This window comes from Vigna umbellata, chromosome 5 (genome assembly GCF_029865625.1).
Source record: "Vigna umbellata cultivar VRB3 chromosome 5, Vumbellata_1.0, whole genome shotgun sequence".
In the NCBI taxonomy this organism is placed as follows: Eukaryota; Viridiplantae; Streptophyta; class Magnoliopsida; order Fabales; family Fabaceae; genus Vigna; species Vigna umbellata.
The window spans coordinates 32,423,798-32,445,026 of record NC_142169.1 but is presented as its reverse complement, the minus strand read 5'-3'; the positions used below and the strand labels follow the sequence as shown (position 1 = coordinate 32,445,026).

The 21,229-nt window shown below is 32.6% G+C and overlaps 3 protein-coding genes across 6 annotated transcripts; 1 reads left to right on the top strand and 2 right to left on the bottom strand.

Annotated features, from left to right (window-relative positions):
• Window positions 1-3,704: 3,704 nt before the first annotated feature.
• LOC124824959 (putative L-cysteine desulfhydrase, chloroplastic) lies at window positions 3,705-6,204 on the bottom strand. The gene is made up of 2 exons (XM_047297479.2): window positions 4,682-6,204; window positions 3,705-3,978 (listed from the first exon to the last, which is right to left on the bottom strand). The coding sequence occupies exon 1, from the start codon at window positions 6,039-6,041 to the stop codon at window positions 4,686-4,688; it is 1,356 nt and encodes a 451-aa protein (XP_047153435.1). The 5' UTR covers window positions 6,042-6,204; the 3' UTR covers window positions 3,705-3,978; window positions 4,682-4,685.
• Window positions 6,205-11,813: 5,609 nt separating this feature from the next.
• On the top strand, window positions 11,814-16,258 carry LOC124824957 (aspartic proteinase-like). 3 transcript variants are annotated; one of them, XM_088091746.1, is made up of 14 exons: window positions 11,814-11,972; window positions 12,741-13,110; window positions 13,188-13,248; window positions 13,392-13,486; window positions 13,569-13,681; window positions 13,792-13,960; window positions 14,087-14,126; window positions 14,399-14,463; window positions 14,540-14,653; window positions 14,749-14,813; window positions 15,195-15,348; window positions 15,448-15,567; window positions 15,708-15,796; window positions 15,929-16,258. In XM_088091746.1, the coding sequence occupies exons 1-14, from the start codon at window positions 11,848-11,850 to the stop codon at window positions 16,011-16,013; spliced, it is 1,665 nt and encodes a 554-aa protein (XP_087947872.1). In that variant the 5' UTR covers window positions 11,814-11,847; the 3' UTR covers window positions 16,014-16,258. The 3 variants fall into 3 exon arrangements, with proteins under 3 accessions (XP_087947872.1, XP_047153431.1, XP_087947873.1); XM_047297475.2 differs by having other exon boundaries at window positions 11,833-11,981; XM_088091747.1 differs by lacking the exon at window positions 11,814-11,972 and adding an exon at window positions 12,056-12,210.
• Window positions 16,259-17,100: 842 nt separating this feature from the next.
• LOC124824960 (D111/G-patch domain-containing protein) lies at window positions 17,101-20,640 on the bottom strand. 2 transcript variants are annotated; one of them, XM_047297481.2, is made up of 8 exons: window positions 20,484-20,640; window positions 20,104-20,182; window positions 19,417-19,612; window positions 18,546-18,700; window positions 18,153-18,296; window positions 17,947-18,050; window positions 17,646-17,799; window positions 17,101-17,429 (listed from the first exon to the last, which is right to left on the bottom strand). In XM_047297481.2, the coding sequence occupies exons 2-8, from the start codon at window positions 20,173-20,175 to the stop codon at window positions 17,337-17,339; spliced, it is 918 nt and encodes a 305-aa protein (XP_047153437.1). In that variant the 5' UTR covers window positions 20,176-20,182; window positions 20,484-20,640; the 3' UTR covers window positions 17,101-17,336. The 2 variants fall into 2 exon arrangements, with proteins under 2 accessions (XP_047153437.1, XP_047153439.1); XM_047297483.2 differs by having other exon boundaries at window positions 20,457-20,614.
• Between the last annotated feature and the right edge of the window lie 589 nt (window positions 20,641-21,229).

Below are 21,229 nucleotides of genomic sequence, written 5' to 3'. Positions count from 1 at the left end.
TTCTTGGCTTTTAGATTTCATGTGTGGGTCATTCTGAGAAATTGAATGGACTCGTTAACTGCACTCTGTCAAAATACCACAAATCCTCTAATTAGTGATGCTCCACCTATACTTAAATTCAATCAGAAGTTTGATTTGGCTTGGTTCGATAAATCTTATAAATTAGAAGGGCGTTCGTTATGTTAAGATTTCTTAATTTAAATAAAGATTTGGTTTGATTCAATAAACCTCACTTCGATTTTTTAAAAGTTTTGTAGAACCGAAAGAAAATTTATCCAATTTTACCCCAAAATGTTAAGGGATCGTAAGACGTAAGTATTTATTTATAAGGAAAAACATTAAATGGGTTATTGCCCCATCAAACGTGATATTTAGTAGATTTTTTTTTATATGTGTGGTCCACTTAGTATTTTAAAGTTGTCATTAACGACTTATTTCTGAAGTTATAGACAATTAACGACGAATTTATGAAGTCAGACAACTAATGATTAATTTATGCTCTAAATGTAGTTTTTCTAATAAGTATGATTTTAATTGTGTAGGAATTGGGATTATCGTCACTAAGGTCCAGCTCTATTACAGGAAAGGTTTTACAATTATTAAGTCAATGGTATTCTAAAGCAAAATCATTATTAAAAAAACGGTTTTATGTTATTATTGCGTATTTTAAATTTATACTTGCACCTACATCTACGATTGTATTTTTTCAATCGTTTTTCATAAAAATAAGGACACGTTTGTCCAAGAATTAATTTTGCTATTTCTTACCTTTAAAAATACGTGCAAATTTTAAAATAACTTCTGCAGATATCTTAAGATATGTATATATAATTTCTCTCCTATTAAAATTACCTAAGAAATCAGTCAAGAATAAATATATTTGATAAAAAGAAGCTAAACTATAATAAGTAAATGTAAGATGTTAAACATCAGGCATTCTATTTTGTTTTTAGGAGTTCTAGATTACTGTGTGTTTGTCCAGCTCAGAAAAATGTTTATATCTTTTACTAACAAATACTTAATTTTAGATATTTCATTTGTCCAATAAAATCATTTAGTAAAATTTTAATTTCACAATAAAAAGAGTAAGTATAACTGTTACTCCATATGTTATTACAATTTGTTTACCATACATAATTCATAATGTGACCATTTTATATATATTTTACCATTTTATTTGTATAAATTATTTAAATTTATTACATTATATAATATAGTTTTCATTAATAAATTAATTATTTAATATGTTAAAGTAATTAATTGTATTCGCAAAATTGACCTTAATAATTCTTAAATAAATTGTTTGAATCAGTTGCAGTGTAAGTGGATAATATGCACCATAACCAGAGCAACAAAATTATTTGTATGAGATCACCAACACAAACTCAATTCATAATGATGAAGGCTTCTGCTGTTCATCAGTATCATAATACATGAAACATGAATTCATTACATGTTAGAATAAAATAGCTACATACTCATGTGAGTTTTAGCCTATTTTTTACTCTTCCATTCTAAGTTCTCCACTGCAATCTCAAATCTCGTGTTTGACCTTTCTGAAGCAACATGCAAAGTATCCATGGATATATGGATGCTCAAATATAAGGAAAAAAAAAAGTCCACTGATATTTTTTTCAAACGGATATAGGTAGATCCAATTAAAGTTTAAATAATTAAAACCGTATCAGAATCTCAATTTAGATACCAATAACACAAGTAAATCTCACAAATCTCTCTCTCTCTCTCTCCCTATAAGAAAAAATAAAAACAGAAGCTATCTAAATGAAACCCAAAATCATTATTTTTCTTTGTACTAAATACCCTTTCTTAGTAGAAAAAATATTGATTTTTCCCTTCCAACACCATTTCCCTTCTAAAATTCAAATGTTTACTTTTCGTCCTTCTAAAAATTTTCATACGTATTATCGTTTATGATAGAGTTCATGAACTCTGTTAATAAAAAGAAAAAACTGACTTGACCCAAGTAAATTTGAGTAGCTTCCAGATATCCTTTGGTGTTATAACTTTTTCTCTATTTATAGTATGAGAAACATTGTCCGAATTTTTGTCGGTGGTGTTGAGAAAATGGAAACTGCTTCATCACAACGGGGAGAAAATCTCTAAGGGGAGGACCTGGTGCATCTTCATCAAGGAAGAGCAACAATATATTATGTGATTGTGAATAATGAATATAAAATATAGCAAAATACCATACTAATGGACACAACAAATAGCTAAATACCAATAGATCTCGTTTTATAAAGTAGAATGTAGAAAAACCAATACTTAATCTCATTTTTTTTTATTTTAATATTTTTTATTTTAATTATTCATCTAAAATTATAATTATATATTCACGAATTTCCTTCCCAAATTAGTTCACATGTACGATTTAAAACATTCTTTTCCATTTTTATTATTCTTTCATTTTTCTTTTCAATTAATTTCTTTCCAAACAGTAGATTTACTTGGACGATGCAATGATGTTAAAAATGAGCTCGGGAGAATTCAATGAAACTATATAATCACAGGAGCTTAACCTTTCACAGGGGACAGAAAACTGTTATATTACTTTTGGTACCAATACTTTGAAAAGGAAAACAGATTTTAAATATGATAATACTATTATAACCATTAATAAAGGTAAAATCGGGATACCATTTGGTGAAATTCAACAAATCATTCTTAGACATAAAGTGCATGTGTGATTACCCTCTGATAATGCTAGTATTATAAAATTTTAAAAGTCTAACAAAGAACTAGTTCAATTTACTTCCAATATACGGGCACCCACCTTTTGTGATGTGCAACCAAACACACCAAACGTCCCATGTTCTTATGCACATCATGTGAGCCCTGAAAATCACTATCACCTTTTTACAATCATCTGTTATTGCAATCTTAGAATCCGTTCCCTATAAACCATGAGATATAAGAAATCACCCCTACCAACTCTACCTACAGATGCCACACTCCAAATCATCGTAAATAAAATAACACGAACAGTCAGAATAAACCAACACCTAAAAGATTTAGTTCAAGGAGCCAATCAAATCTCCACCATCCACACAGAATCCGCCCCTACAGTTCATTAAACCATGTTCCCCCATATATGACTAGAAAAACACAACAGAATCCACAGAAACAGAGCACAGTGCTATCACCAAGCCAAACCCATCTTTAACATAAACCACTAATGTTTTAGCTGCAGGATAGATTCATGCCTAAAAGGGTGGGGATGATGACTGCTAATAGGGCTTTTTGTTGCAACAGGGAGTGTTTTACATGTGTATGACATTTTGGGATGGGAAACCTACACAAATGTGGTAGGAAGTTTTATGTCTAGGCAACTTTGGTACTTGGACATGTTTCTGGGAATAAACCTACACAAATGTAGTAATGGGAAAACTTTTAAAATGAAAATGTCATAATATTCAATGGGCGGATATGATTGATAAGAAATCGACCAACTAAGATCTTTCCTGAGAACTAAACATCTTTAAAGGTACTTGAAAATTAAACTATAAGAACAATTAAAGAATTAAAAATTAACCGTACAAGGGTGGTAAATATCGTACTCTCTTGATGAAAAGATTTGTATTAAAAATGTGTGTATGTGTGTGTAAGCGTATTATAATTATTTTCACTTCATTACTTGCACATTTCTTTGGAAGCCAGAAACTAAGTAAAAGCAGTGCAAGATGAATCCTAAAATATCAAACTTAAAGATTATGGAAAAGTTTTATATAGACTCAGGAAGTTTCTTAAATCTTCACAGGATCATGATTATACACAAGGATATTTCCATCGATATCGACATTGAAGCTACTCCTAAGGAATTTTTCACAGCAAAGCTAAAATGAGCAATTACTGTAGCTTCTTAGCAAAACCTGCAGTCTGTGGTACCGAAACCATCACAACTAGTCAAGCTTGCAAGCAGCTTTTATTCGTCAGAAAGACAACAGTGACACCTCTCAACTGCAAATAAAGAACATCACTCCAATAAGAGTAATACCAAATATAACACAACCATAAAAAAACAAACAAAACAATTAAAACAACTAACTAAATTTCTTTGGTTAAACATAAAATGGACTCTTAGCAGTTGCAAAAGCATGTTTTGCCTCAATAACTTTAATAATGTTCTAAAGCCAAAATATACGTTTTAACTTACTAATGGTACCAACAAAAATGAGCACTTGCCGTTACCGAGATTAAAAGTACATAATATATGATATAACAGAGTGGCAACTTTTTTCAGTAATGCTTTATGATTTATTAAGGAAATATTAATTTACCCTTTGATGATTTGAATAAGATGTTGAAATTTTCCAATATTTGTGTAAATCAATGTGAATCAATGATGTTTTCAATCCGGTTATACCAGCACCGCTACTCCTCCAACAAATAAACTATAAACTATAAAGGAACAAACCGCAGTGATGCTGCAATTCTGTAGAAACAAAACTTTTAGACGAGTGGAATAACATTTGCAGTGGATTTCAGTGTCTGCCAGTGTTAACTTCTTGTAATTGTATTTACAATAACATTTTCAAAGGAAGTGGCACCACATTAGGCCACAATCACCAGCTTTACTAGAGTCACATCCAATTGCAAAGTCTGACATTCACACATTTATTGTTAAAAAATGAAGTGCCATTCAAAGGAGGTTAGACCAAACCTCTTCAACCCGAAAGATCAGCACACGTGAACCCATTTTGCATAAGTTGGTTAATCGCATCTCTGAACTTGTAATAGTCATCAACTTTGTTATACACTTGATGAGAAATTCTGGCATACCCAGTAATCACCCCAACTTCCCCCTCTCTTGGGGGCCGATAATATAGCGGAACCTCAACTCCAAAAGCATCCCTCAAATGTGTTCTCAACTCGAGAGCATCAGAATCACTTCCAATCCCCAAACAAACAGGCAAACCAACCATAACCATGCTAGCACACATATGCGCCGGACTCCCGAGCCGAGTACCCCATGCCTTTGCCAACATCTCCCCCATCTCCACAACAGCGTCGTGATTCCTCTTCTTGATCCCCTCAATACCCCCTTCAAACCGGTTAACAAACTCCATCGCAGCAGGAACAACCAACTGTGCACTATAATCCCTGGTCCCAATCCAAGCACTCTCCACAGCCAAGCCATTGCCATACTCATGAGACACCACAGGGTGATGTAAATCAGAACCAGAACCCTTAGGGTTCCTACGAGTATACAAAAACGCAATTGAAGGTGGACAAAAGAACCACTTATGCAAATTGCTAGTGTAAAAATCAGCACCAATTTCCTTCATGTCAACATCAGTGCATCCAATGGAATGAGCAGCGTCAACAAAAACCTGGTCCACCCCTTCCTCCCTGCAAATTTGAATCAACTCCTTGACAGGAATAACCACACACGGCATGGAAGTCACATGATCAATCACCGCTAATCTAACCCTATTTCCGTTACTTTTTCCTCTCTCCAAGGCCTTCCTAAACTCGGAAACGATCTCATCGTTGGAGTTAACAGGGAAAGGGAGGGGAACCTCGACAACATTGCCGCCGGCGCGAGTGACGTACGCTTCCATGGATTTCTTGACGGCACCGTAAGCGTAGTGAAGCATGAGGACGACATCACCTTTCTGGAATCTTCCTTCGCGGAAGTTCCATGCGGTGTGCTGGAGGACGATGGCGGCAGCGGTGGTGGCGTTGTCGACAATGGAGATCTCATCGACGTGGTCGGCGTTGACGAGGTCCTTGATTAGGGTTCGCGATTGGAGGATGCCGGTATTGAGGTCATTGAAGTAGAAGTGGTCGGGCTGGCGGAGGTACCGGAGCTGCCAGCGGTGCTGCGCGGCGATGATGGAGGCGGGGCAGCAACCGAAGCTGCCGTTATTGATGCGCGCGACGGAGGTATCGTGGTGGCCAAATTCGGTTTCGATTTCCGAGGCCGTTATAAAGGATGAGGAGAGTTTGGGTTTTTTGGCTATGCGAGAACCATTGTGGTGGTTGTTTTCGTGGATATGGTTATCGGTGGCGGAAGACATTGGGCTTGCGAATTACGAGAATCGAGAAAATGAAGAGAAGAGCAACGAGAATTTCACCATAAGAGAAGACAGGAGCGAGTGAGTGAGTGAGTGAAAGAGAGAGAAAAAGAGGGAAAGAAAGGTACATTATGGATGAGGCGAACAATGACAAGTGGCTAACCCTGTTTACCTCTCTTCTTCTTCCATTTAACTATCACATTAATTAATTCATTTTTCATAAATGTACTTACTGTAGTTCTCACTACCATTTACAGGAATCACTTTATGATATAGCTAGAAATTGAAAATTACATGAAAAACTGTCTCTGCAAAGAAAGTTTATAAAAATAAAGAGGGAAGTTTTAATACGGCAAGAAACACCAGATAACTTTACCAATGGCCTTAGTTTGTCCTTAGCCAAAAAACTGCAAGAATATATAGAAATCACTTCGTTTGGCTTCAATTAGTCGCAAGAGTTTTACCATTATAGCTTTTACTTGTATGAATAGTTTTGCCTATAACTTCATCAAGTCATTGGAGTTTTTAATGTATGGTTTCTGTCCTTCAACAACAACCTCTCTTATTTCAATAATCACAAATAGATAAGAGTGTCAATGTGTCATGCATGCTTTAAAACATTTTTTTTCAATATAAATCTATCCATGCATGCACATTGATTCTGTCTTTTTTTGTTATTCGAGTAGAGTAACTCGATTAGATTAGGATAATAGTTTTTTTATATTTGAATTCGTAATTCTTTTTATCTAACTTATCGATGTGACATGGTATATTTTAATTGCGGTTTATATATTTTCATTTATTCATAATTTTTAGAATTTTCAAAATAAATTTTATCCTTGGGATAAAAGAAATTTACCCAAATAAACTTCTTATAGATCACGTTAATTAAATTTAGGTTTGATAAAAAAAAATGCTCAAAATTTGCAAAATTGATGTCTAAGTATCATAGTTTTGTTGTTTTTTTAATCTCTGTTTCAATCATTGCAAGTGACGACAAATACGAAATGGTGGTTTCGGCAAACACATGAGACGTTGATTTCTGAAAAAAAAAAAAAAAGTCGCCGACGCTGCCTTTAATATGCTGCCCACTAATCAAATTCTTTCATATATCCTTTTCTTTTTATCATTTCCATTATATTATTATATAAAACATGGAAATAAAATTGATAATAAAAATAGTAATAATAATTAGAATTTAATTTTAAATTAAATAATTTAAAAAAATTATTTCCACTTTTCTTTTAGTAAAAAAAATTATTTCCACTATATTTTAACATAATTATCATATTTTCTTTTCACACTTTTTTTTTTCACTCTATTGAACACATTTTCAAATTTATTTAGTGTTTCTAAATAAATTAGAAAAGAGGAACAAACTCAAAGACTTAAATAATCAGTACAAAACATAATTCAGTTTATTTCATTTTCAAATTGTGAATTGATTCCCATTAATCATTTAACCATTGACAAAGAAAAGAAAGAAAAGAAGAAACAAACTTTAAAAGAGAGAATAATATAAATAGGCAATTATAAAATTGCAAAACTAAAATGTTTTTGTATATATATTTATAAAATCATTTAGACTATATATAGGTTTTAAATTTGGGGCGCTTCCTCGTGCATCTCCATAGGTCAGGTAACAAGATAATTTTATCCTCATATTTTCCCCGCCATCTTATTTCTCCATGCTCACCCTATCTTCTTCTTCTTCTTCCCTGCACCATAGACGTCGATGGGACAAAGTTTTGACCAAATGTTGCAGCACTCTAACCACATTTATTTGGAGAAAAGCTAGATGGCACCAAATCAGGAACACCAAAAAAAAATTGAGCATCAAATGAATCTTAAATGGGATAGGATAGAAGGAGTTCTAGTTGCATATCTCAAAGCCAACAATGGACTCAAATCACTTTAGTGCAATTAGTCTCATCCCAACGGGCTAGTACCCGTTTAAGTTTGACCCAATATTAATTTATCAAAAATAAACTGACTTGGATTGATCTATCAATGAAAAATGAGTTAAATTTTACAATTCAGTATTATATCAAATTTTCACTAAACTGTATGAGATATTAGCTAAATTATATTAAATTTTAGTCAAACTATATTAAACTTTGATGAAACTATATCAAACTTTGATAAAACTATATTAGATGTTAGTCGGATTGTCAAACTGTGTTAATATAAAGTGTCCTAACGCGAGTTTCATCTTTTTTTAGTGAAACTAGACTGTCGAACTAATTCAACATAACTTGAGGACTAATCTGTTAGTCTAGCATGACAGACCGAATTGATCTGAGCTCTCAAATTAATAATTTTGTCCCAACTTATCTTTTTTAATTAGACTGATGGATTGATTTGTTATACTCGTTGTATTTGTCATCTCTACTACAGTTAGATATATATTATTTTGTATTATAGATAAGATTTGAAATGATTTTTCATTTTTATATTATGAATTGTAAAATATAAAATCTAAAATTATTTGAAAGAGATTTTTTATTGTACAATCTATAATGAAAATTAAAAAATATATTTTAAATTATTTAAATTTAAATATAATATTTATATTCTGAAATGTATAATTTAAAATGTATATTTTATTTTATATTCTGAATTAGATAATTGAAAATATTAAATTTATATTATAAAATTTCAAATATATAGGATGCAGGAAAAAAAAACTATGAAGTACATGGACAAACTCTCTGAAATTTGATGAATCCACAAACCCAATTATAACAAGGCTAAACTAAAATAGGAAAAATTGAATTCACATAATTTTTAAAAACAAAAACAAATAAACTCAACTTCAAAAAAAGTTATGAAAAAAACAACATAATACTCTAATTCAATGAACATATTTTCAATTTAACGTCCTAAAAATACAAAATCTCATATAGTTAAGATCAATGGGAAATAATACCTATATAAAATTTTATGAGCAAAACAATAAATACATGCCGAATTATTTAAAAAATAAAAAAATTAAAATAAATACATACATTTAACCTAATTTATTACTACTAAAAAAATATTTTATTACTATTACAAAAAGTTAAAAACTAAAAATAATATAAAAAATTTACTATATAAAAAATTTTTAAATATACAAAACATATACCGTATATATCATCAAATACCAACATTTTATATGTTGCACATAAATTTATGCTGAACCTTTTAGCCTCCACTGCTGATGGCCATGATTATAAAAGTAGACAAATATAGAAAGTATTATAGAAAGTATTGAATTTGTGACTTTCAAATACGACTTATTCATTGTTCTGATTTTATTAAATTTATCCTTTATACCTTACAAATTTTAATTGACAATAGTGAGTTCTATTCACAATTTTTTTAAACATGAAAGTTTACTTTATGCACTGAAAATAAGAGCGGTACATTAAGATAAAAATTCAATGCTTAGTAGTACTTTTAATTTGTAAAGGGACTCTCAAAATAGAAGAGTAGGAGCAAAAAAGAAAAGAAAAATGACATCATAAAACTTGGCTCCAAGAATGGCATTAAAAAATGAAAAATACATGAACGAAAATCTTATACAAAATATTTATGATAAAAATAATACTGTTTAACTTAATCTAACAAATGAAAATAAAAATTAATGTAAACCACCAACTAATTTTCCATGACGATAATAAAATGATGTTATCAGCAATTTGGTGACATGATCAGGTATGTAAAGTTAAAATTTAAAACCCATTAAATTATTAAGCAAAGAGACAAAAAAGTATCCAATAATACATATTAAGTACGACACAAACAAGTGCAAAATTCAGATGACAAATAATTTTTCAAATATTTGATGACTTTGTGTGACTAAATTCATGGAAAGACAGAAAACAGAAACAAACATAGCAGTGTGTGGAGTTACGAAAACAGAAGCAATACAAATATAACATTACCTAACTTCCCGTGATGTGGTGTCTTACGTTAAGTTCACATCATGGTTTTATTGCAAATTGCGATGACAAACATGTATACAAACAAAACATAGCAATGTTCGTGCTGTGTCTCAATTTAATTGTATTACATCGTTGTAATACTTCTAAGTGATTAATGGGAAAACAAAAACAAACCATGTTCAAAGTAAGTGCATAGAATCAAGTGCATCAGTACAAAAACTTGTTTGGGTTTTATGGATTGGGTTTTTGAACGAAAAGCCCATCAAGATGCCCAATAAATAATACAGTCAATGATTGGTAGGTATAATTTATTTTGGCCATGACGATTACAAGGAACACAAGCGAACCACTCAATGTTCTGCTTTTGGATTCAAAATAAAAGACTTATTTTTGGATCATGGAAGGACAAAATCACTTTCTGACGAAATAGAAGGCAAACCAACAAAAAAGAAAATCATGCCATAATGTGAAACTTCTACGAAATTTCCTTACAAAAATATGTCACGATGATAACTATTTTTATAATTTATTTTTAACTACTTTATTACATTTGCTCTTCTTGACATATAGTTTCTTTTTCTAAAAAGATTTTTTATATGTTAGCAAATAGTTATATTTTGACATAGAGTTATACTTTTTATTTTTAAAAGATATTTTAAATGTGATATAAAATACTTTTGAAAAGTAAAAGATGAATAGAGCTAAGTAATTTTATGTGATTATCTAATATTTTTTTCATCAAAATGAGAAGTGATAGGAGACGCTATAAAAGGGCACATTATTCGAATATTAAAAACATGCATGCGTATTTTAATATAGCACTGACATTTTTTTATCAATATTTTTCTTTTTGCGTACCTTGATTGTGAATTTTCTAAACCCTCACACCAACTTCTCCAACTGGATGGATATTTTTTAATCACATTAGTTGACCTAAATTATTTTGGCTCAAATTTATAATACAAAAATATACGGAAAACTTAGGTTGCGTAATGCATGAAAATATAAACTAAATTAGGAACAATGTTTCTTTGAGAAAATTAAATTTATATCCTTGGTTAGCTTAAACATTTAAGGAATATCTCAACATATCTTATTGATTCTTTGTGGAATGAAACACGAAACCTACTCATGAAAAATCATAAATGTTATTGATTGTATGATTGTTATATCTATGTTTTTCTCCAATGAAAGGATAATTATGCTATAGTTATTTTTCTAACAGTGAATCAATAATAATTAAAAGTTCTATCACGATCACACAAACTTCACTCGCAATATGAAATTATGAGTCATGCATTTCCCACGTCATATGCCATAAATAAATAAATAAAATGAAGTTTTATCACCGCAGAAAAAAAGAAGAAGAAACAAAGGCTAATAACTTTTAACTTTGATGTGATGTGGTATAGTGATATTAAATCTCACCAAAGGGGCTGGGCTGTTGTGTGAGCATGAAAACAAAAGCAAAATAATTTATATTGAAAATGTAAATTTGTTAATTTACTAAATAGTTTAAGATATTTAATATTTTCACATCATGTGCAATAAAAAAGTTTCCCATTAAATTACAGAAAGTGTACAATAATTTGTTTCAAAAAATATTTAAAAGGAAGTCAGTGATAAAGTTTAATATAAAAATTTAGTCTACCGAAAAAGTAGTAACTTTTTTTCACTTTTGGAAAAGAATTATGTTTGATTAAAAATAATCAAAACATTTTTTTTTCAGAAATAGACATGTACCAATCTAAACATAAAAAAAAGAAGCATAAATACGACCTGCATTTTTTGGTCTGAAACAGATATTTCTAAAGCATATGATTTTTTTATTATTTGATAATGTTAATTAGGTTGCAGATATAGCAAGTTACTGCTAACTTATGAATGGACATCCATTACATTATTATTTATTCCTTACGACCTTCCACCTTGTGTGTGTGTTTAGAGTTCTTTCATCTGTGGGGGCGCTCATAGCAGCAACATTATCTTCTGCAGTAGCTTTAAGGTACGAAAGGTTTGCTTTTTTTCTTTTTTTATTTCAAATATTTTTGTCATCTTAGTGTGTTCAACCCATTTTCTCCTTTACCTCTTCATCTTGTTTTTGTTTTGGTTTTCAATCTTTAATCTTTGAACGTGATGATGAGTTTAATCCAGTTGACTTCTGTCCTCTACTAACTATCCATCCCAAATTGCCTATTTATTCTCCTTTAGTTTAGATTTTGTGGAATCTGTTCGAATAATTGGTATGTGGGTGTTGGAGATCTGTGTAAAATTGTCTGTAACATTAGCAGAGAGAACTGATTCTGTTTATTATGATTTTTTTCTGTGTGCTTTATGTTTTATGTATTAAATGGGTGGAGAATTATAACTTCCATGGAGGACGCAGAGATAAATCAACTGTAAATAAAGTTAATATCATTTCCTTTCTGCCACGTTGACCAAACATGGAAATAGCTCAATGTTCTTTTTTTTTCAAAAAAAAATGACTTGTTTTAGATGACCATATATTCTACATTGTATGAGAAGCTAAAATTTTTCTTGTGATTATGATGGTAGGAGTAATTACAACTCGAACAGTTACATATCTGTAGAAAAGAGGATTATGTTTTTCTGTTTATTTATCTGATATTGTCTCTGTGGAGAGTATACTACAAGGACTCAGTGTCTCAACTGATTTATTTCATTTATTGTTCCATTCTTACTTGCGTTTTGTGTAAAATTAGGATAGGACTGTATTCAGTTTAACTTACATTCTGATTACCTTTTACGGCAGATTTACCTTGAGCATGGGGCAAAAGCATTTGGTGGTGGCCTTCTGTTTATGGGCTTTAACATGTTCCTCTCTTCCATCTTTCTCCTACGGAATTCTGAAAATTGGTTTGAGGAAGAGACCTCTAGATCTTAATAGTATTCATGCTGCTAGAAAGGCAAGAGAAGGTTTAAGATATGGAAGGCCAATTATGGGTGAACATGATCAGTTTATCGGTAAGGCAAAGGGTGAAGATAGTGTTCCTTTGAAAAATTATTTGGATGCTCAGTATTTTGGTGAGATTGGAATTGGCACACCCCCTCAGACCTTCACTGTTGTGTTTGATACTGGTAGTTCCAACCTTTGGGTTCCATCATCAAAATGCTACTTTTCTGTGAGTTCAACTTAACTTGTATGTTTTTAGAAACATGTACATATAAGGTTATCGTATTGACTAGAATTCTCTCGCAGCTTGCTTGTTATACCCATAATTGGTATAAGCCAAAGAAATCCAGAACATATGTCAAAAATGGTAATTCCTTTTTTTTCATTATTCATGTTGATTAAAGTGGTACTGTGCTAGATGTATGCATTAAATTAAATGATATTCTATACCTTATTGTATGTCATGTAATGTTAGTTTAATCGTCAGTTTGTAACTATCTTGTTGATCAGGAACATCATGTAAAATAAACTATGGATCTGGATCAATATCTGGTTACTTCAGTCAAGATAGTGTTAAAGTTGGCAACGCTGTTGTCAAGCAGCTGGTGAGTACTTTTTTTGTGAGCTTCCACTCAATATATATTTGTAGATAGCTATGCTTACAAATGTTACTACTGTGAACTGTAGGATTTCATTGAAGCTACCCGAGAAGGAAGTCTTTCCTTTCTGTCAGCAAAGTTCGATGGAATACTGGGACTTGGATTTCAGGAGATCTCAGTTGCAAATTCTGTTCCATTATGGTGTGTTTCAATGTTTCTTTTGTTGTTTCATCTGTACCTAATTTCATTATTAGGGCTGTTTCCCTTTTTCGTGCCTTTAACTAACTGACCAGTCCATCATAAAATCACAGGTACAAAATGGTGGACCAAAATCTTATCAGTGAGAAGGTGTTTTCCTTTTGGTTGAATGGGGATCCAAATGCGAAAAAAGGCGGTGAAATAGTTTTCGGTGGTGTTAACCCAAAGCACTTTAAAGGAGACCACACTTATGTTCCAGTTACTGAAAAAGGTTACTGGCAGGTTAGCAAAAACACAATTTATTTTATTAGGAATTCCTTTTAAATACACACACAGACACATATGTATGTATATGTATGTATGTATTCACACCAGAAAATTCTTGAGCATGAAAGTTATCTTTTGCAGATTGAAATTGGAGATTTTTTCATTGGAGGTGCTTCTACAGGTGATTTTATTGTTCCTCAACAATAAAAACTTCTATTTTGGGATTTACTAATGGAGTCATTGAGTGGTTAAAATGCTTTGGAATATGGTATAAGGAATGAATCTAGACTGGATTTTTTACTTCCTAATACTTGAACTTGTTTTCAAGAAATGCAGAGTCAACAAACTATATCTTTACATCAATGTTTGTGAAATGAGATTTTTTTCTCTTATTTGTTGCATGTGCTTTGATTAATGTGTTTCTAATTCTGAAACATATCAATGTTTTTTTAGGTGTTTGTGAGGGTGGCTGTGCTGCTATTGTGGATTCAGGAACATCTTTGCTGGCTGGTCCAACTGTATGTGCTTCTATATTTCTGGAGATTTTCTGCTTATTTATTCTTATTTATAACTTCTGTTGACCGTTAATTTCAGCCTGTTGTAGCTGAAATCAACCATGCTATTGGAGCTGAAGGAGTTCTCAGTGTAGAATGTAAGGAAGTCGTTTCTCAATATGGGGAGATGATATGGGATCTCTTGGTATCAGGGGTAGGTATCGAATTGACATGGTTTTTGGCTTGTGATGTTTTTCCCATTTGCATTTTCACTCTTTGGACCTAAATGAGTTTGATCTTGTTCTGTAGGTGAAACCTGATGACATATGTTCCCAAGTTGGTTTATGTTCCGCCAAAAGGATTCAATCTAAGAGGTCAGAAATGTCTATGGCTCTTTTATATAGATGTCTCTACTTTCTGCTTCCCTTGCACTGTTTTTTCATCATATTTGTGTAATTGCTAGTTAGTTTGGTAATCATTTGAAGAGATTGGATGAATGTTTGATACTTCTTTCTGATTATTAAGGTTAAAAAGTCAGATGTATCAATTCCATGCATTAGCAAATAAGAAAAGACGAGTTGTTTAAAACAACTGTCAGGGAACCTTAATTATATTGCAATTACCAGCTTAATAGTCTATGATTCTATTCTTTTGTCATTGGGAGAGTTTAGGATTTGACCTCACTCATGCTAAAAGCCTTCTATATTTTGGCAGAAACAGATTCCTAAATTAGTTTGAATTCTATTGTTGTGCAGCCCTGGGATTGAAATGGTAACTGAAAAGGAACAGAGTGAGTTGACAGCAAGAGATACTCCCTTATGTTCATCTTGTCAGATGCTTGTTCTTTGGATCCAGAATCAACTAAAACAAAAACAAACTAAGGACAGAGTATTCAACTATGTGAATCAAGTATGCCCTTCACATTATCCCATCCACAAGCTCAAGCAGTGATATATATATGGTTTAGAGTACTGACATGTGGTTAATGTTTGTTTTGATGATTGGAAGCTGTGTGAGAGCTTGCCAAGTCCCTCTGGAGAGTCAGTGATAAGCTGTAACAGTCTTTCCAAGATGCCAAACATTACATTCACAATTGGAGATAAACCTTTTGTCCTTACACCAGAGCAGGTTAGGGTTTGAACATTCCATAAATTAAATTACATTGTGGCTTTGGTGGATATGATTATACTATTATCTATAGATAGATAGATTAAGGGTAGCAATTTAGTTATTCTCTGTGATTCTAAGAATGTTTTTTGTGGTTTCAGTATATTTTGAGAACTGGAGAAGGCATTACAGAAGTATGCCTTAGTGGGTTTATGGCTTTTGATGTTCCTCCTCCACGGGGTCCATTGTGGTATGTTAACTTGTTAAATTATTTATCCATTTAAGATCACATGTGCACAGTAGAATGTACAGAAGAACCATGAATGAAATGTATTATCCATGTAAGGTTTGTTCCTGAATGGTAGTGTATATGTGTACGCAGGATTCTTGGGGATGTTTTCATGAGGGCATATCACACCATCTTTGACTATGGAAATCTCCGAGTTGGGTTTGCTGAAGCTGTGTGATCAGTAATTATGGTTCTGAAAGATATGTTTGCAATCATTTCAGTAGCTTTTCGTGTAATGTAAATAAGTTGTTGTAACATCGCTAGCTGTTGATGGAATCACGGACGCATTTTATCGTTTTAAGACTTAGGAATAAATTTACAGTTGGAAGTATTGGGTCGAATTATGTGCTCTCTATTCCTTTCAAATTAGGAATACTTGTAATGTGCCATACTCATGCCAAACTTAATCACGCTTTCCTACAACCAGTGCCTGTGCAATGTCTCCAAATTTACTTTACTATCACTATAAATTTTCTCGTTTGCTTTTTTATGTTGTGTTTAGACACAGTTTTAAGGTGATTTATTTATTTGCTTTATACGTTTTAAAATGTTTATCAGATTAGAAGTTTAAAAAAGAAATTATACTTTTTTGTTCTTTCACCTTAGGTTCGGTTTTATTTATGTATATGCTTCTCTTCACTCGTTTTTCTTTTGGTCCTAAATCTTTCTCTCTTCATTCCTTTCCTTCTCTTTTCTACCCGTGTTTTTATATTTTTATTAATATAAAAATGTCTATTTATTTTTTGAATTATTAATCATTTGATGTTGAAATTTAGCTTTTAAATATGTATCTAACTTTTCAGGATTTAGATCTTATCTTCATTACCACTGACAGGATATTTTGTCTAAACATCGCCTATTTTAATTTTAACTTTTACTCCCACAAATTTATATATTCATAATAAAAAAGTGGAACAATTAAACTCCCGAGAGAAATTGAATAACGCCTCCGCGCGTGATAGTAAATGCACATGCCTTGTAGCAAAGCACGTCGAACAAATATGCCCACAACCTAAACTTTTTTCAAAGTCATCTTCGTTTCGTCGATAGTTCTGAGAATAGTACATCACTGCATCTAACCAAAAGCTTTGTAATCACAAATTTACAGCCTTCAGCTTCAAGCTATAAAAGGTTGTTTTACTGTTTTATGCCATCAGTAGTAACGACAACATAATTAATTTTCATCTGCAACATATTCGAAACTACACATCCAAGTTGTTGGCCGTGGCCTAAAATCTCATGATTCAAGTATCACTGGAACTATGGAAACTAACATAACTATTGTACCCAAGTAAAAAATATAAAATCCTTACAAACATAATATTGTCACACAGATAAACAGATAAGATTTTTGGTCTACCAAATTATCGTGAAATTACAAATGTTTTCTTCCTCTTCAACTGAGGATGGTGGCAAATGTTTAATAAAAAAACATCTAATGCAAACCAAACCAGATAAAGGCCACAACATACTGATATGCCACTGGATGAGTAATGTTCCTTTATTCTTCATCGCTATCATTACTAAATATAGAGGAGATCGGGGGGGCACTTTGCTTCTTCGCAACATTTTGTTTCTTGGCACCAAAAGTTATCTGTCAGACATTTTCGAAAAGAAAAAGATATTATTAGCATGCAAAAGAAACACTAAATGGATTGTCAGGGTTGAAAGTGTGCAAGACTTGAATTTGAACAAAACATTATCAAGAACTTGACAATGAGATGTATAAAAACTGTAAGCACTCCAAATTTCCAAGTACTAAGGACAATTTTGTTTTTTTTTTCATACCCTAGACACCAGCTGGACATACCTTGGAACCACTGCCTTTAGACGAAAACCCAAATTTCAAAGTATTTCTCTGCTCCTGATCTGTAAGAGCAGTGGCAGTTCTAGATTCGGAGGACACTGTTCCTGATCCAGAATCTTGTTGCAATTGAAGGCGTTGCTGCTTTTGAGCATCAGCACTGATAGACATTAAGGAAACCAAAAAGCAAGATGACACAACAGAAAGTCGATAAAAAATAGAATATTGACCCCCTGGCCACCCACCCATAATAAAAACAAGGGAAGAAAGGGAATAAAAATAAATGGACTTAGGAGCAAATGGATACATTTGAGCAAACTTTGCCATTTCTTTCTCTTGACGCTGTTGTTCTCGCTTTTGCCTATCATCTCGACTACCACCACCATGCATTTCCTTCATTTGTTTGAATCGCTGTAGTTAACAAGGATTTAGTATTACGAGAGAAAAAATGAGCCAATTTGGAAATCAAATTAACAAAAGCAGAGCCAAGTTACTGTTAGTTAAACTGCTTACCTTTCTGTGATTGTGATCATAAGAGCTCAAGTGTGCTTCAAATTCCATAGCTAATTTGTATTGCTTGTTGCAGAGATCACAATAAAACACCTTTCGGATTTCTTTCACTTCAGTTTGAATTTTTTGCTCACGTTCAGCTAACACCTGAATTTTCATAATGTGCACGAAGCAGGCAGAAGAAGCCACCAGGTAATAAAAACTGCAGGAAATTCTCAAGACCTTCCAAACTTGATGGTTCCTTATGACATACCAATCCGGTCAAAAGACATGCATATATGCTATATGCAGCCTTCTGCTATGAGGGGTGCAGGTTTGAGAAAATATAAACATCAACTCGATACTACTATGTGGGTTTTGCACTAAGACCAACTACTAAGGAATGATAAATCATACCTCCCGCTTCTTCACATGTTCTTCTGTCTCTTCCAATTCAACATCAAGTTTTTTTCTCTGGATATTTTCTTCTGCAGTAAAGAAATCATCTTCTTCTTGCTTACCAACTCCAAGTCTTGGATCTCTAATCCCAGATTTAATTGGCTCGGTGATTCCTGCACACATGCCACGTCAATTTGAAAAATAAGATAAAGCCTTTAAAATAAAGGACACACTAAAATCACATCACTTTCAGCTTAAGCATCCCCTCAATCCGGAACATTACATTATAAAATCAATACTTAAAAAAAATGACTCATTTCCAAAATCCTTGTTTGAATCAGAAGCAAGTGCATTCAATAAATTAAGCAATTTAGCCTGAACCAGAGAAAAATACAACTTTTCACCCAGAAGGAAAAATAAAAAGCTTGTGCAAATAGCACTTTGCATAGCATTAACAAGGGTGCTGAAGGTCTTATTAGCAAAGATGTAATTGTATACAAACAGAAAATCAATTTAAATGCTGGAATAAAATAAAAAAAATTACAGCAATCCTTTCTATGCTTAGAACAAATTAGCACTAGGTGTTCATTTATTGAATGACCGAATTAAGCAGCAGTAAAGACCAAAAATCAGAGTTTTGCTTTCATTCCAACCACTCCAGAGGAATAGAGAAGAAAGGGAAAAAATAAACATAAAAGGCATGTCCTAACAACACTATGAAGGAGGTACACTCAGAGGGGTAAGGGGAGACATTCAAGATGAACCAAGGAGAAGGGAAAAATTTTGCAGCACAGCAGAAGCTAAGACAATGGGTAAATGCATTGTACAAATATTCATAAACAGAGTAACAAATTGTTAAAATCAAAGAAAGTAATAATATAGTATAAACCTTGTTCATCCTTCCCAAGACCCTTTCCTTTCCATCCCATCTTTTGGAGAAGCTTAAAGCCAATATTAGATGATGTTAAGTGTGTGTCCAGAGATGCTTGCTCTACGTTGTCCAGATCAACATTTTCTGTTGGCCTGTGGTTGATTGGCAAGCGGAAGTCTTCTGACAAATCCTCAACAAGAGAGTCCTGATATGCCTGAAAAATATTCATCTCAATACACTGGAAATCACAGTAATAGTTGCACATCTAACATGTCTCAAAGACACAATATCATATTCATCGAGTATAAACACAATACACAATGTTTTAAATCCCAGATAACACCCAGCCACAAAAAATGCTTTAGCAGGAAAGTAGATAGCAAGATAGCTGCTATTTTTAAAAATTTTATATACTTTGGTATGCTATATATAAATTCTAAAAAATGATAAAAAAATATTAAAAAGGAATTGATTCATAATTAGCAAAAAAAAAAGAATATTAGTGTCTTGAACAAAACACACAAGTAAATGGCAACAAAAGTTTCGCAGATAGGAATCAGCAATCCTTATCTTCTAAATTCTGGTCTTCATAATTATTTTCACTACAACTACAGAGATAGGTTTAACTTTTCAAAATTTAAATCTCAAAAACCTTAATGTAAGCACGCACACGACTCAATTGAGGAGATGGGGGACATCAATTACCTGTTCCCTTTTAGATTGCCTCCTGTCACGGCCACCTGTATCCAGCCTACCATTAGTCCATCGATAGTCCATTTTGGATCTACACAAGAAACAATAATCACAGGTAAAGACAGTCACAGGGAGAGTGGGTGCACTGTTTACTAAATCAAAGGTGGAAAAATGAGCTGAAAGGAGAAAACACAACATGAACCCACTTAGGAAAAAAATATACTACCTTGTTGAAATTTAACTAAAACAAAACAAGGAAAACTGTTAGGAATTAACATTGTAATCAGATCCAGAAAACCCTGGCTTAAATAATCTAAGAACAAAACCACGATTGGGAAATATTATTGTATAAGAAAGTACAAAACCTTGATGATAGGAAGAAGAGAGTATACCCTGGGGGAAAAAACGTTGCTTGGTTGTCGTCCTGGTTAGATTTCAACGCAGGGTCATGGGCTTGATATATTCAGATTTGATGAGATGAGGGAAAGAAACAGGATCAAGTTGAAAGCAAAAATATAGATATTTTAATATTAAAAGGAAAAAAAATGGAAAAAATAAGAGAGAAAAAGAACACGAATGGTGGATATTTAAGGATTGGACATTGGGCTGGTTACATTCAATTTTGGGCTAAACCTGAAAAGTGTCTCCCTCCACCACCACACCTTTCTCTTTCACCTCCTTTTTACTATTTTGTCTTTTAGTAAAATTTTATTTTAGAGTTATTATTTTTTAATTTTACTCATTCACAACCTATTTTACTAATAATCTATTCTAGTCCCGAGTAAAATGTTTTTCTTTCATTTTAACATTATATTTCTTCCTCTCTTTCTTTCGTCGTTGTGAGATACTACAAGTTGTAAAGGTTGGTGGTTGTGGAAAGAATTATCAAGCAGTCTCCTCTCGTGGTGCAGTGTCGCTCTCGTGGTGCAGTGTCGCTCTCGTGGTGCAGTGCGTGGAGTGGTGCCTTGTATTCGAATAAACCTTGAAATAAAACCCTAAAATAAAAAAACGTAACCTTTAAACGGAGGTGACATCCATCAACGGATGTCAACATCCTTCAATAGATGTCAACATCGGTTTAAGGAAAAACGGATATCGACATCCGTTTTACCTTAAACGGATGTTGACATCCGTTGAA